Here is a 14,875-nt window from a genome sequence, read left to right on the forward strand (position 1 = left end):
CTATTGTTGTTTTTAATAAAAAAAATCTCTTGAATATTTTGTATTATATTTTTTTAATTAATTGCAATTGAACAGCAGTTATGCAGAATATGTAAAAAATATTCCTAGGTACCTGTGAAATATTACTTTGATTGCATTTACATAATCTGAAAAATTCAATCGCAATACACAAAATTGTTAACAAACTTGCACATAAAAGTAAAGTCAGCAAAAACCTAAAAGAATAAGACATAAAACAATCTCAAACAAAACTTCGCGTGCCTAATGATTTACAAATTGAATGACTAACTTGTAACAAAAACAAAGCAGCAAATTATTATAACATGATAAAATAAGGGATTCGTGACATCAGTTACCGAACCTTAGTACCTGGTACCGTCGTCAGAATCATTGTATTAATAGGTTTATAAAACGGGGGTATTATTTTCAAGGTAGCCAACCTTGAAATGAACGATGCACGAAGATGATTCGCTTTATTTTGTTGACGTTACTCCTTTAATGCACGATATGACATGATGTTAAATTGTAACTTGGTTATTGGTATAAGGAGGTTTAACAAGAAGACATTTGCAATTTGGTTGAGGATGTTTAACATATGTGAATGTTGTGTACTGTAAGTCGTTTTTTGGAATTATGAATGGTGATTCGTCACTTAGGTACTGGAATTAACAAATAATGTTTTCAGTTCATAAGGTTTCATTTGGAAGATAGGCTTTTGAAATGTGGACTTATTTGCATTATCCTATATTCCTATCCACTTGTGTCCGAGTATATTCAAGTTAGCAACAAACTCAAAAATTAAAAACTCTATCAAGTCTCCCTGCCGAAATAAGGAACTGTGCCATAGATTGTCACCCATACACGGACTGACCGCCTCAAGTGTAGCTTAACCAGAGGTCGATCAACTTTTGCAGTTATAGCTTAGCCACGAGCCCTCAGATTAGCTAATATTATATATAGATATATAGATATTATATAGAGATTAATTATATGTACTTAATAGTCCCAATATGATCAAATGATTTAATCCTACCATTATTTCAGGAAACGGTGTGGTCATCCACCTGCCAGGTCTCTTCGAGGAGCTGAAGAAGAACGAGCTGAAAGGCATGGAAGGCTGGCAGGACCGCCTCATCATCTCCGACAGAGCACACCTCGTCTTCGACATGCATCAACAGGTATTCACATACCCTAACACTCTTTAGGTAAATTGACACTTATTGTAATTGAATTAGAGTTTATTTTTACAAGGTGATCTCACAATATTTGATAGGTGTTAACATATCTAAATGTTTGTTGCGTGCACTTAGAGTTTGTGATGGACTTGGGATTTTTAATATTTACGGGATTATGAAATGAGAGAAACGCGTCTTTTTTTTTGTTAGGATTCAGATCGTAACCACAGGTTTTTTTGTACGATAAATGCCTATTTTTCACATCTATAGTTTATATTTAGTTATAAATATCAAACAAGTCATAATAGATGATTCATACTGACATTCTAGGTTGCCTATTTTATTATTATCAAAACCATATCTTAACTGTAATGTGGCATGTTACTTGTTCCCAGACCCATATTTTAATACTATGATATCACGTCACTGATAATAAGGGCATTGCCCTATCTTCTAAACAGACATTTCACGCTTGAACAAACTTTATCTATTCGCCGTTTTAGTGTATTATCAAGGCCAAGAACTGTAAAACATTCGTTGAACAAATCGGAAGTATCAGAAAATTCAGGCTCGCGAAACTGAAGATTTCGTACAAATAGGCGACCAATACAATTAGCATATTTGTAATTTCGCAATATTTTTCTGTTCTCATCCGTCGACAACGGAACCCGAGAAAAATTACAAGTTTTCTCCATCTTTCATCTTCATTATTATATGAAATCACTGGTAGCTGTAAAAACATTATCTTTCTTAGCGAAGAAAAAAAGCCTATATGACAATCCGAGGTATCAGCAACCTCCATACCAAATTTAATAGACATTGGTTCAGCCGTTTACGCGTGAAGATAGAACAAACATCGTCAAACTTACATTTGCATTTATAATATTTTATCATCACTCGGGGATACCTGCACAATGCGATAGATATCCAATTATGTTATTAATATTTCTATCTACGTCTTTCTATTCTATTAGTACCGCCATCTTTTCTTCTGCGATTCAAACTCTTATTAACGTAAAAGGTATTTTTAATGTACAAATGTAATGTGATTTAATCTGAAATCTGATTAATGTTACAAAATGGTTGCTTTATGCATTTCAATGGGAACTATTATAATCGATTACGGTTATGTGATTATAAGAATAACCGATTAACCGACTTGGTATATCGATATTATAAACAGGGTTTTACCAGTATACAGGGTTTTAAATGGTACTAGTGGTACTACGGTTGTACGAAGTTTAACTGATTTGTTTTATGTTTGTCTGTTTTATTTTCATTGAGCTTTCCCGTAGTAAATGATCGAAAATGTTTTGGTTTAAATTATTTCATTTGTTCCTAAAAAAAAAACGAATACCGCAGTTAGAAATTTAATGCTTGTCCCACGGCGGCTTTCATAAGCATTCAAGTCACAAGCATAAGCACACCCAGACTCAGGACAAGATTCGAAGATCACACAAATGCTTGTCCTACGCGAGGATCTAAACCGCGACACGTAACGATCAGTTGTTTTTTTGTGTCTCTAGATGGCAAAGTATTCTAGCTGTTCATTCAGGGATAAAATAAATCGAATGTCGTCTCCTAATTTTCTTGAAACAATAAAAATGTTTTGCTAATTTCTATTGCATTTACTTCGCAATCGTACTATGAAGTACCGTGTATCGCCATGCAGTATTTTATATGCCCCTTTTTTTGAGTTACGACCCTGTCATTTTTGATACATTGCATTGTTTTATATTACCATAATCGGTACGATGCGGAAATTTTTATGTAAGTTCGATCCGTCTTTTATATCTCATTTAAATTCCCATACCAGTCAATGCAAATGTTTATATGAACGTTTTGTTCTGATATTCTTGTTGTAATGTCATGTTCTCCTATATGGATATTATTATGTATGTAGGTTGTTTTGAGTATGCGTAAGATTTTTCTTCATAGTTTAGAGAGTATGTATTTGTGACTCATATGTCAATAACTTGCAAGTAAATCCTTTAGTTTCGTATAAAAAATATATAAGAGGACTTTAATAACCGTAGTTAGTGTCTTATGCCGTTAAGAGAGGCAAAGGATTAGGTTGAGTAAAATTCTAGCCAAGCATTCAAGAAAATACGCAGTTTCTATTACCAAATAATCTTCGGCTTTATATTTTTTTACTCGTAAAAAAGATTCTGTATACTGTAATAATAATAGTGTGACGCATAAGCGCATGATTTTGCGCGAAAACACGATGACGTCAGTCGCGGTCAAGGCTTAGTGAGGCGATGCGCTGAATAGGTACTTATAGTGTTGCGATACTGTGATGTACATTATTATACATGTCAATAAGGGTATCAAATTAATTTTCGGAATACATTGCACATTATGTTTCAATTTTTTTTATTTAATTAATGATCTATAGGTATGGCAAAACAACATTTGCTGGGACAACTACTATTAATATGAATACATTTTTCGCATGAAGTTTGTTTCAAGAAACTAATTTGCTTTAATAATTTAGGAATTCTCTCAACCGACTCCAAAAAGAGGAGATTTTTTTTTCATTTTCGTGTAATTGCTGACATTTGGTCCCATCTAGGGTTCATCAAGTTTGACTCACTAGCTGTTATTTGAAGTCGATTGTCCGTTTTTGATGTTATCATTTCATAAAATCTTCAAACGTTACAAATACAATGGCCAACTAATCAAAAGATCCGGTCCTCCTTACACGTGTTTTACATGTTTGTAAGTAAATCTCTCTGCGATTTAGAATAAAATGAATAATTTATGCACACTCTGATGAATAGCTGAAACGAATTATATGATTAAGAATGGTCAAGTAACTTTACGGAGTTAGTTATGTGTAATTAAACAATACTATCGATGACTAATACTGAACATTATATATGGAGATAAGTGAAACAAGATGAAAATCTAAAGTAACATATTTGGTAGGCTTAATTTTAGTTCGAAAGAAAATTTGTCTTGTTTTTAGTTAGTTCATAGGGTAACCATTTTCCTGCGCAGTAAGGTAAATTATCAGATAAAATCCTTGAAAACACTATCTTAACTTTTTCAGCCACCTTGTAAGAAAAGTTGCTACAGCTTACTATACCAACAATTATTTGCCTTTATTTTCCAACATCAGCCTAAAAAGGATTCATACATTTCACACAGGACAGTTATATTTTATTTTCTACGAGATAAAAAGCAAACTTATTACTCACAGTGTAAAATATTGCGACACTATATACCGCATCCACTCAGCCCACCTCTTATGTAAATCAATGACCGCCAGTGTATTCACAAGTCACGCCCCATGACGTAGTATTCTGCTCATCAGTTACTCACACATGTTATTATCTGACACGTGCTCAACCTGTCATTGTACCTACATACATATATCAATATGTTTAATATGTTACTGTGATAGTTTAATATTGGATTTTGTAGAACTGTTAAATGCACGGGGTAGGATCCTACATGGCTACTTCATTTTGCATTTGCATACTTTCAGCTATCGTCTAGGTGAACCCCTAACTGGAGACTTTTTCTTGATTTTTCTCCTAAATAATATGCGCAGTGTATTAGACAAAATGAATATTGCATTATTAAACGCCTTTTTTAACTGCCTTAATAATTATTATCTTTTTTGTTTCATTCTATTTCAAATAATTCTTGCAGAACTTTTGTTAACTAGGCAATTATCTAAGTAAACATTGTTCTGACACGGATTGCAATTTCAAATTGAAATTAACTCATTAATTCATTCCAATTATTGCGTCAACCACCATGACCATGACGCAGACAATCAGTTTATCAAAACAAAACAAGTATTTATTTCACAATGTTTTTTTATCTATAAACATTTGCATGGCCAGCAGTGCTCGAATATGGGCTGATGTAGTTAACACATAGAATTTAATAAGTCCACTGTTTGGTCCTTCTCTTTTTTTCCCTCTTGTCGCCATTCCATAATCGTACAGTATATTTATTATTTAACATTGTATAGTTTATTTAACGATAGCGAGTATCAGTTGAATTTGCACCTTATGACTATTGAAATAAAACATACGACACTGTCGTCGCATCAGTGATAATGTCACAGTTATGATAGGTACGCTAACGAAGATATTAGCAATTGTTGTGACTGAGGACGTGATAATTGAAAATATCCTGTATTGAGTATTAGTATGTGTTTATTGTCGAGAACTCTATAATCATAGATTGTGTGTTTGACGACCTCCGTGATCGAGTGGCGTACGCACCGGTTTCAAGGTGTCGCTAGCTCTGAGGTCCCAGGTTCGATCGCCGGTCAAAATTCAAATTTTATACATTGTCTCGGGTCTGGGTGTTTGTGGTACCTTTGTTGCATCTGGAATCCATAACACAAGTGCTTTATCAACTTACTTTGGGTTCAGAACAATGTATGTGATGTTGTCCGCATTTATTTATTTACTTTAATATAATTTGAATCACGTAGTTTTACATTTGATACCTTTTTGGTTGGCATGAATTTGTTGAGACGTTTTTATCCAGCATAGGTCTTATTTGCTCATGTAGTGTCTGGACTCACTGGAGGTAGTTAAATAGGCTTATACTCTTGGGTACTTTACACAAACTTTAGTTAAAGCGATTCCTCACTTGCGGGTTTTAGGTTTTAGTTTTTTTATTTAAATCATTCTTTTTTATTTAAAAAAGCTTAAACAAAAATGATGCCTCTTTTCCAGGTTGACGGTCTTCAAGAAGCAGAGAAGGGCAAGAACTCGTTAGGCACCACAAAGAAGGGTATCGGCCCGACTTACTCCTCAAAGGCGACCCGCAACGGACTGCGGATAGGAGACCTGCTCGGCGACTTTGAAGTTTTTGAGGAGAAGTAAGTTTTAATCTGGATTTTACTACAAGAGTACTGTACTATGAGATTCCGACTTGGCAAGAGATTCGGGGACTCAGCCCTACCTAAGCACCTTCTATGATCCAAATAAATTGCACTTTGTGGTTGTATAAAAGAGACCCCGCCGCATACATGCCGCATGTATACTTCCAAAATGTCAAGAGTCCGAAGGTGTTCGCAGATTTTGATCACAGATCGTGATCGAGATTGAGCTTGAACGGGCCTAAGAGCTCACAGTACGCAGAAACTGAACACCAACTTGATTGCTTCGAACGCGTGTCTTGTGAATGATAAAGTGATGATTATCAAACATCAGCATATATCTACGATCAAATAAACCAGTTTTATTGCATAAACATTGCTATAATATCCTTATCGCGACAAATTATTCCACTTTGTAACTTCCTACTTTTGAAAATGATAATCATCTATAATCTGCGCATTATACAAAACGTGTAAATATTTTCTTATTTATTCCATATTTGGTCCGATCGGGTTAAATGCCATGTATATAAATGTATAATATGAATGCCAAAGTAACTAGCATGTCTATGAATATCTTATACTAGTTGTAGTGCGTGACTTCGTCCGCTTGATATATACACGTTATTTTTTTTGTTTTCTTTTTTTCTCTCTTCTCCCCGTTTCGGTAACATATTTTATTACTGCTCTGCTTCTATTAATCAAATTAATAAATGTGCTATTTATCTAATACTGAATATATGTATAGAACAAAGGCAAAGTGGATCCGAGTGAAGCCCACCATGCCAGACCCAATACGCGACGTGTCGCAGGTTCGATCCCCAAGTATAATAGTGTGTGATCCACGAATGCTTTTTGTAAGTCTGACTGTCTTTGCGCTCGTGACTTAAATGTTTGTGACACACCTACAGCACAACAATTAAAGAAAAAAATAGTGTTGGAGTTTTTTCATCGTATATTATACCATAATAATTATATTTCTCGTTTCAGGTTCCGCACCCTCGCAGCGAACTACAAGAGAATGTTCCCATCATTAGAGGTTGACATCGACGCGGAACTCGCCCGCTACCAGGTCTTCGCGACCAAGATCAAGCCGATGGTACGCGACACGGTCTCGTACCTGCATAAAGCTATCGGCGAGGGCAAGAAGGTTTTAGTCGAAGGTGCTAACGCCGCCATGTTGGATATTGACTTTGGTGAGTACTAATAGGAAAATACGTGATAGTCATGATCTAGATGGAACGTTGTCATTCAATGTTTTTTAAGAACATTTGTGGCATCCTGATTAGAAAATACACTGGTTCGGTCGTTTCTTCTTTTGTGTAAGGTAACCAAAGTTATGGAAGTCGAAGGATCTGTATTTAAAATATTAGGCGGCAATAAACATAAAGCTTGAATCAAAATCAGAAGTCAAAGCAGCAGTGATACACTCAAAGCTAAAGCTTAGACTCTTTTAGAACGTTTACAAAACTATACACTCTGAACGTTCTATAAAAAATTGAACTAAAAATAATAATAAGAATAAACCTAAAAATATGATTACAAGACTAATTATGATATTATTTAATACAAAGGATTAATTAATCCTAGATTTAGTACGAATCTTATCTAAATCGAAGACACGTGTCGTCATAGGCTGATAAGACACGCTTTGTTATGATAGTGTATCTGTATAAGCTTGTTAGTATCTTTATTGTTTATTTATTGTTGTTATGTAAATCAGATACAGTAATTATATACTCGTTACTAGGATTGGGAAAAGGGTGAAATTTTGAAGTCGATAAATGCACTTAGGCGAAAATTTCAAAATCATTAGTTGACACGGCGTCGGGGTTGCGAGTCCAGTGCATTAGTTTCTTTTCTGGGTCTTAAATTTTTGCTAATGTATATCTGTGCATCATTTAATAATGAGTCATCCTAACTATAGTTGCTTCAAATATTGTTCAGTAAAATTTAATATCTTGTTCAGCATTCTTATCAATGGAATCTCTTATCTCGTTCTTGTTAATTTTATGAATATATTTATTTTAGAACGGTTTATATCAAATTGTTAAACAGAATTCGAATTCTATGATACAGTACATTTAACTCGGTTTTAATGTACCTAATAACGTAATTAATTATAAAGTAAGTATTCAATACGCAATACTTAATTGCTTCCATAATATAGTTACGTCCGCCACGTCCCCTTCCAGGCACGTACCCATACGTGACGTCGTCCAACTGCAGCATCGGCGGCGTGTGCACGGGGCTGGGGCTGCCGCCGCTCGTCATCGGCGACGTGCTCGGCGTCGTCAAGGCCTACACCACGCGCGTCGGCGACGGACCCTTCCCCACTGAGCTGCATGATGTGAGTATATATGTAAAATATTTGTATTTTCTTGTTGACTGAGAAGTGCAAGTGGCTAAGCTATAACTGCATAAGTGAATCGATCACAGGTTAAGCTACGCTTGACGCAGTTGGTCCGTAAATGAGTGACCATCTTTGTCATTACGAGTTCCTCCGTGTGTCGGAGGGCACGTTAAATTGTGGGTCCCAGCTGTTATTTATACATTTTTCACAGTCGTTGCACGAACTCAGAAGCTTGAAAGTCTGACGACCACTCTAACTAAGGTTTATCGTGTTGCCCAGGTATCTGGGTTGAGGAGTTCAGATAGGCAGTTGCTCCTTGTAAAACACTGGTAGTTGATGGTGATGGCCGATGATGATGAAAGAAAAAAATCAAAAACTAATGAAGTAATCCCCGTGTGTCCAGGAGACAGGCAGCCTGCTGCAGGAGCGCGGCCACGAGGTGGGAGTGACCACGAAGCGGGTGCGACGCTGCGGCTGGCTCGACCTGGTCGTCGTGCGGTACACCGCCATGGTCAACGGGTACACCGCGTTAGTACCACACACTTACTTATTATAATATTGTTATACCACGAATTAGCACTGCCTCGCCATTACCGCAGATAGCGACGTCAGCGAGGCAGACCCAGCTGGAGATTCCAATATGACCTTGTTTTTTGGGTATACGGGGTATCCCACGGTGTATGTAGGATTGCAACGCATTGCCATACACCGACACAAAAACGCGAATGACGTAGCACATCGGTTTAGGTTTAGTCAGTAAGAGTCTGACACTACCCTCCCCACCCAAGGAGGGGGTTTCCATGAAGATTCCTCGCCCTTACCAAAAAAAAACAAGGCGGGATCTCCCACTCACCTAGTCAGGGGAGGGACTGAGTAGTTTCAGAATCTTACTGACTCAGCCTGTACCGCCATGCAACGTCTTTCGCGTTTAGTGACACTCGGCAATGCATAGCAATTCAACACACACATTCCAGGATGATCTAGATTCTTTCTCAGCAAACTGGTGTTTTAAGGCTCTTAAGAACTCACTGAGTTTAAAATAAACCTGTTTTACAATGTTCATGATCTACTAAAGCTGGATTTTCCCCTACCAATTAAATAATTAAAAAGGTTATATTATCATTGCTTGTTTTTTTTCCAGGATATGCCTTACAAAGATGGACATCCTTGACACGTTAAAAGAGATCAAGATCGGTGTCGCCTACAAGCTGAACGGCAAGAAGATCGAATACTTCCCATCATCGATGACAGAGCTTAGCAATGTTGAGGTAAAACAAATTTCATACTTTGAGAAATAAATCATTTATTTTTTAGTAAGATATATCGTCACTTTTCATGTTTTTTTGATGAGCTCGCTAATGTTGATTCTAAATAATAAATTTCACCATCTTCAAACTTGAGTAGGTTTTGATTCGCTTGTTTTCTCATAATGATTTTTCAAAACGTGTTGTGTAACATAGTTAAATGTAATTTTTGGATATGAACTGAATTTCAGAGAGATTCTAGTCGAGAATCTGTTTAGGTGGTAGGACCATAGTATTCAAGGCTTATATGAAACGTCATCGTTAGGTACTTCATCTTTCGTACCTGAAATGATAGCCGAGTGGTATAGATCACAACGCCAAAATCCACTGAACGCAAAGTGTCGCGGGTTCGATCCCCGAGTCCGGGTGTGCTTGTGGAGAATCGTTTTTTTTTTTTTAATAAACAAATACTTTAAAACTTCTCTTTATACTATGTAGGTGGAGTACATCACAGTCCCGGGCTGGGCGTGCAGTATAGAGGACGTGCGGCAGCTGGACAAGCTCCCGCAGCAGGCGCGGAACTACGTCAAGGTCATCGAGGACTTCCTGCAAGTACCTGGTGAGTCCCACTACCCTCATTTTACTCAGTAAGAACACAAGAGACACATACAACAAACCGATACAATAAGTAAAATATCAAGACATCAACAGTTATAAGTGGAATAAATGAACCCTATTTTCAGTAGTGGGGATCCATAGGTTGAATGATTGTGGAGTCGAAGGAGGTTCGAAGTTGCTAAATATTATTCCATCAAGCAAATAAATACACTTAACTATGAAATTGATTAGAAAGGTAATAACTAAAAAAAGAGTTAAATTACATTACATACAAGCCAAAAATCCTGAAATTAAATTGAAATCTGTCTATTCACCCATGGACACGTCAAAATAAATTACCTATTCTCGAACAAGTGCTACGGTTGAGACCTGATAAGAAAACAAACAAACTAGAATCATTTACGTTAACAATCTATTTCAGTAATGTAAACAATAGTGCACGATTACGTCACAACTATTCTGGCAATGATTCAATCAAAACAATTTTAATGAGGAGTTAATTGTATGCATTTAGTATGTAGGCGTTTTATCAATGTTTTGTTGAAGAACAATTATTAATAATAGTTTTAAATACCTATAATTTGTATTGCCAAATTGCTAGACTCAGGAATAGTTGTTTATTTTCGGTTAATTTTAATTAGAAATGCTTATTTACATGTTCAGAAGTGATATTTCAAGAACATGATATTTACTCGAAAGTAAAAAGTCATTCTGGATAGCATTATTGATTTTACCCTGTGAAAATGATGAAATAAGTTACATAGATTAACAATTATATTATTAATTATAAATTATAAAATAACCGTTCAGACCATGCTCCAAATTATCTGAATATCATCATCAGCGACTGCCTATCTGAACTCCTCAACCCAGTTACCTGGGCAACACGGTACCTCTTATCTTATAAATTATCTTAATAGGACACATAAATCATGACCTATGTTACTGCCTCCTCCCGATCCATCGGGCACTCGCACATGCATAAGACTCGTTCCAAATGCCGTTAAAAATGCTTAAATATTCATATCTCTGTTACAGTAAAATTCATCGGCGTCGGTCAGAATCGGGAGTCCATCATCAACGTCCAGGAAGCTTAACGTTGGCACTTGATACTTTAGCGTCTCTTCTTATTGTAATGTTACTTAAGGTACGAGAGACAACCTCTCTTTTGCGCTCATAACACTTTCTATCTCGCTTCTAAATATAGCGCCTTGGGATGAACAGAACAGGTTTAAATCGTACAATGTAGAAGGATCATACATGAGAAACAACTATGAATTAATGACGTCATCCCTTAAAGATTGGAGACAGTATAATGTCTAGTATTATGCTGGATGTAGCGAATAAAAGAAGGGATTAGAAAGAATGTTTCTTCATGTAAACGGTTTCTAAAGATGTAGGACACGCTATGCATTTTTTGTAGTTCTTTTCATAATATTTGGTCACCTAATGCCTTTGATTTCTACTTATTTAAAAGGTATGCGAGTTCGAAAGAGGTAGTTTAATTGAAAACAAGACTTATGGCTATGAGCACAAGAGAGAATGTTGCCTGACACAGCGTCCTACTAGCTTATACATCTATCTGTCGTGTATCTGAATCGTTTGTATATTATACAGGGCGAATTCTTGAAATGGGTGCGGCCAACCCATAGAAAAACCTTAAAATATATAAAAATGTACTTATAAATGTCATGGGGCTTATTTATTGAAATTTTAATGAGCTGCGTAAAATATACACTCTGTATAAATTGAGCAAAGGTTATTGAACTGCACATTTCTTATATAAGGCTTGTGATACAGGCGCTTCACCTTTGGAATTGATTACAATAGCATTTTGGATAGATTTAATAGTATGTCAATTGTATTTGTTACAAGATTTGTAAACTGATTTTGTTCAAAGAACAAATAAATAAGAGCGAATAATGAAATTGTAAAATCAATCAGACGACTAATTTTTGTCATTATGTTATTTACTGCTACTTCAAGTAATTTTATCAAAATGTAATTTAAAAATCTCTTCAGCTTTTGGAATAATGTAGCGTACTTATCCATACAATATCTGGGAGATTGGTTCACATTAAAATAAAACAAATATTTAATTCCACACATTTAAAGTGCTATCTTCAAAATTTGCCTCATGACGCTACCGATATATCAAAATTGCAATCAATCTTCTTGAACCAGTATTCATCAAAGCTTCTAAAACATCTCGAATAAACTATATCCTTCACTATCTAAATTAGTCAACACAATAGAAGCTTTACGCTAGTCAGTTATCAAAGGTGCCGGTTTTATACAATATATTTGTAATACAGTATTGTTCTGCAATTTATGCTGAACTTTGAAATCTTGCCTGTTAAAGACAAATTTGTAAAATTTAGATTGCTATTGTGTCCGAAAGTACTTATTCAATGACCTCACCTATACTGAAACGTGTTTTGAATTGTCGCTCTTATGTTTATCTGTCGCCACTGAATATAGACAGAGCGACAGAGATAGCATAAGACATACAGAGGAAAAGAGTTACAAGTTAGTTGAAGCGAGATCACAGTATACATGCACTGTGTGTCAAACAGAGACGGCGATATTTTGTCTTACTTCAACTCAATGTAGAAATTCATTACCTACACGTTTTAATATTCAGTATTCGATCGCTGTTGTAAGCTTAACGAAGTCGACGCAATAGAAATTTGTCTGTATAAGGCGGTCCGCAAACGCAGACACTTGGTTTTTGGATCGGCACACCTTAACAGGGAGTTGTAGTTGCTGTGTCATGTAGATGTAACGAGAAGTCATTTTCTTATTGGTTCTATGGACATATTATATTCATCGGTAGCTTGTATCTGACAAAAGTAAGTGTCCACGTTTGCGCCCCACCTAAACATTAAGAGGACATTTACAAGTGCACGCGGAATCAGTGCATTGAACCTTTGTAGTAAAATAATTTAGCTAATTTTAATACGATGTGTATTCATCTTATATATCATAGAAATATATTTTACGGCGGATTTTAGTACAAAAATACTGTGGGTGACGCAATACCAAGTTTCTTTCGCAGCAATAATAGGGTAATTATTATAATATACTCTGTCGAGGTGCGTTTGGTACGACATGGCGGATATACTTGTAAAGTATTATTATAAAGACACCAATGCCTGTACTATGAGCTGTTAGCCAGACTGTGGCTGTTGTAGAAGTGAGACAACGATATATATTCTGCGCATAGCCGTATCTCCCTTCCACAATAGTAACGATCTGCTTTTAGTGGCTTGTAGTAAGCGCTGGGCTTATTTTAACTAATGTTAATTTTTATAAGTTCACGAATGTTCCAAGTGCACATTATCAATACCAGAAATCTTATTTGATGTAAATGAACTCTCATTTGCTTATTTGATATTCAGTTTTAAAACTTATATTGTTTCCTACTCTTTATTTGTTTAATTATCTTTTCATTCCTATTTAAACTTATTTCTCAATGATGCAAAGTTATTGACTTATATTAACTAAATACTGGTATTGATAAAATGGAACGTTATTTTTTTTGTTTCTTAAATTGACAGTCGGTGTTTTGCACAAAGGAAATAGCGGTACTATTCAATAAAGACCTTTTTAGTGTTAATATTATTAACATTTGTTTGAAATCAATACTTTTTTACTAACTTTTTTTCATTTAGGGCTATATTTTCTGCTTTCAACAATCTTGTGAAGCGAAATTTAGACATTATTTTACAAATTTATTACAGTTTTACAAAGGCCCATTCCAAAGATCTTTTGAAATGAAATATTGTATGTACTTATTTAACGAATCATCGTTTTGCTTCTACATTCTGTGAGTCGTGTTTTTTATGTGATATAATTGTGTATAAATTAATGGAAATAGTTACATTAATACAGTCTTATACGGCATGTATTAATGTAGTTATTTAATTACAGTTAATATGCCATTAAAACGGTTTATTCTTTTATATATGTGTTTTTATTTATATCGCTTTCCCTGCCTTAAGACAACCGACAATCACCATTATAGACTGATTGAGATGATGACCCTTTCCGTGTATTTCCTGCCCAGCATATTAATACTTCATCTTTTCCTAATTCCAGTTTCGGTTACTGACCGAAACCAATCAACCAGCCAATCAAAAGCTGCGATCTGAAAGCCAACCTGTTGCTTATGATAGGCGCGACTGACAGCCCGATAACAATCTTTTGGTGACGCCATTACTGGTATCAACTGTTAATGCTATGAACATGTTTACTTTAAAATGCAACAATGAATCTCATGACTTACTGATCGTACCATTTTTCTTACGACGGATAAAAAACTGTCATCGATGGATAACTTGCATTCTTTGTTCTATCTATTATTTCTTTATTAAAAGATATTATTTTATAGGTCAAGTATTTGCACAATAAATTTATATCCAAGCGCTTAAAACTAGAACAAGACTATTAGGTGTAAATGTATTTATGTACACCTTTTAAACAGGAACAACATGAGAGAGATAACGGTGATCAGAATTTTGAAATACGTTGAGTAGGTATACAGTTATTTCCGAACAAGACACATCCAAATAAAAATACAAATTGTATCGCAATACATGTCTTTATTTCGTACCATTTAATAACTACTTCA

The 14,875-nt window shown here is 35.3% G+C and overlaps 1 protein-coding gene and 1 pseudogene across 1 annotated transcript; both read left to right on the forward strand.

Moving 5' to 3' along the window:
- The window catches only part of LOC113504997, a 23,348-nt pseudogene extending 22,259 nt beyond the window's left edge, over positions 1 to 1,089 (forward strand).
- LOC113504856 (adenylosuccinate synthetase-like) lies at positions 1,024 to 14,207 on the forward strand. Its single transcript, XM_026887336.1, has 8 exons — positions 1,024 to 1,178; positions 5,882 to 6,027; positions 7,018 to 7,223; positions 8,223 to 8,377; positions 8,784 to 8,908; positions 9,522 to 9,648; positions 10,123 to 10,243; positions 11,281 to 14,207. The coding sequence occupies exons 1-8, from the start codon at positions 1,110 to 1,112 to the stop codon at positions 11,337 to 11,339; spliced, it is 1,008 nt and encodes a 335-aa protein (XP_026743137.1). The 5' UTR covers positions 1,024 to 1,109; the 3' UTR covers positions 11,340 to 14,207.
- The last annotated feature ends 668 nt before the right edge of the window (positions 14,208 to 14,875 follow it).

Source organism: Trichoplusia ni, chromosome 23, assembly GCF_003590095.1.
Source record: "Trichoplusia ni isolate ovarian cell line Hi5 chromosome 23, tn1, whole genome shotgun sequence".
Lineage (NCBI taxonomy): Eukaryota > Metazoa > Arthropoda > Insecta > Lepidoptera > Noctuidae > Trichoplusia > Trichoplusia ni.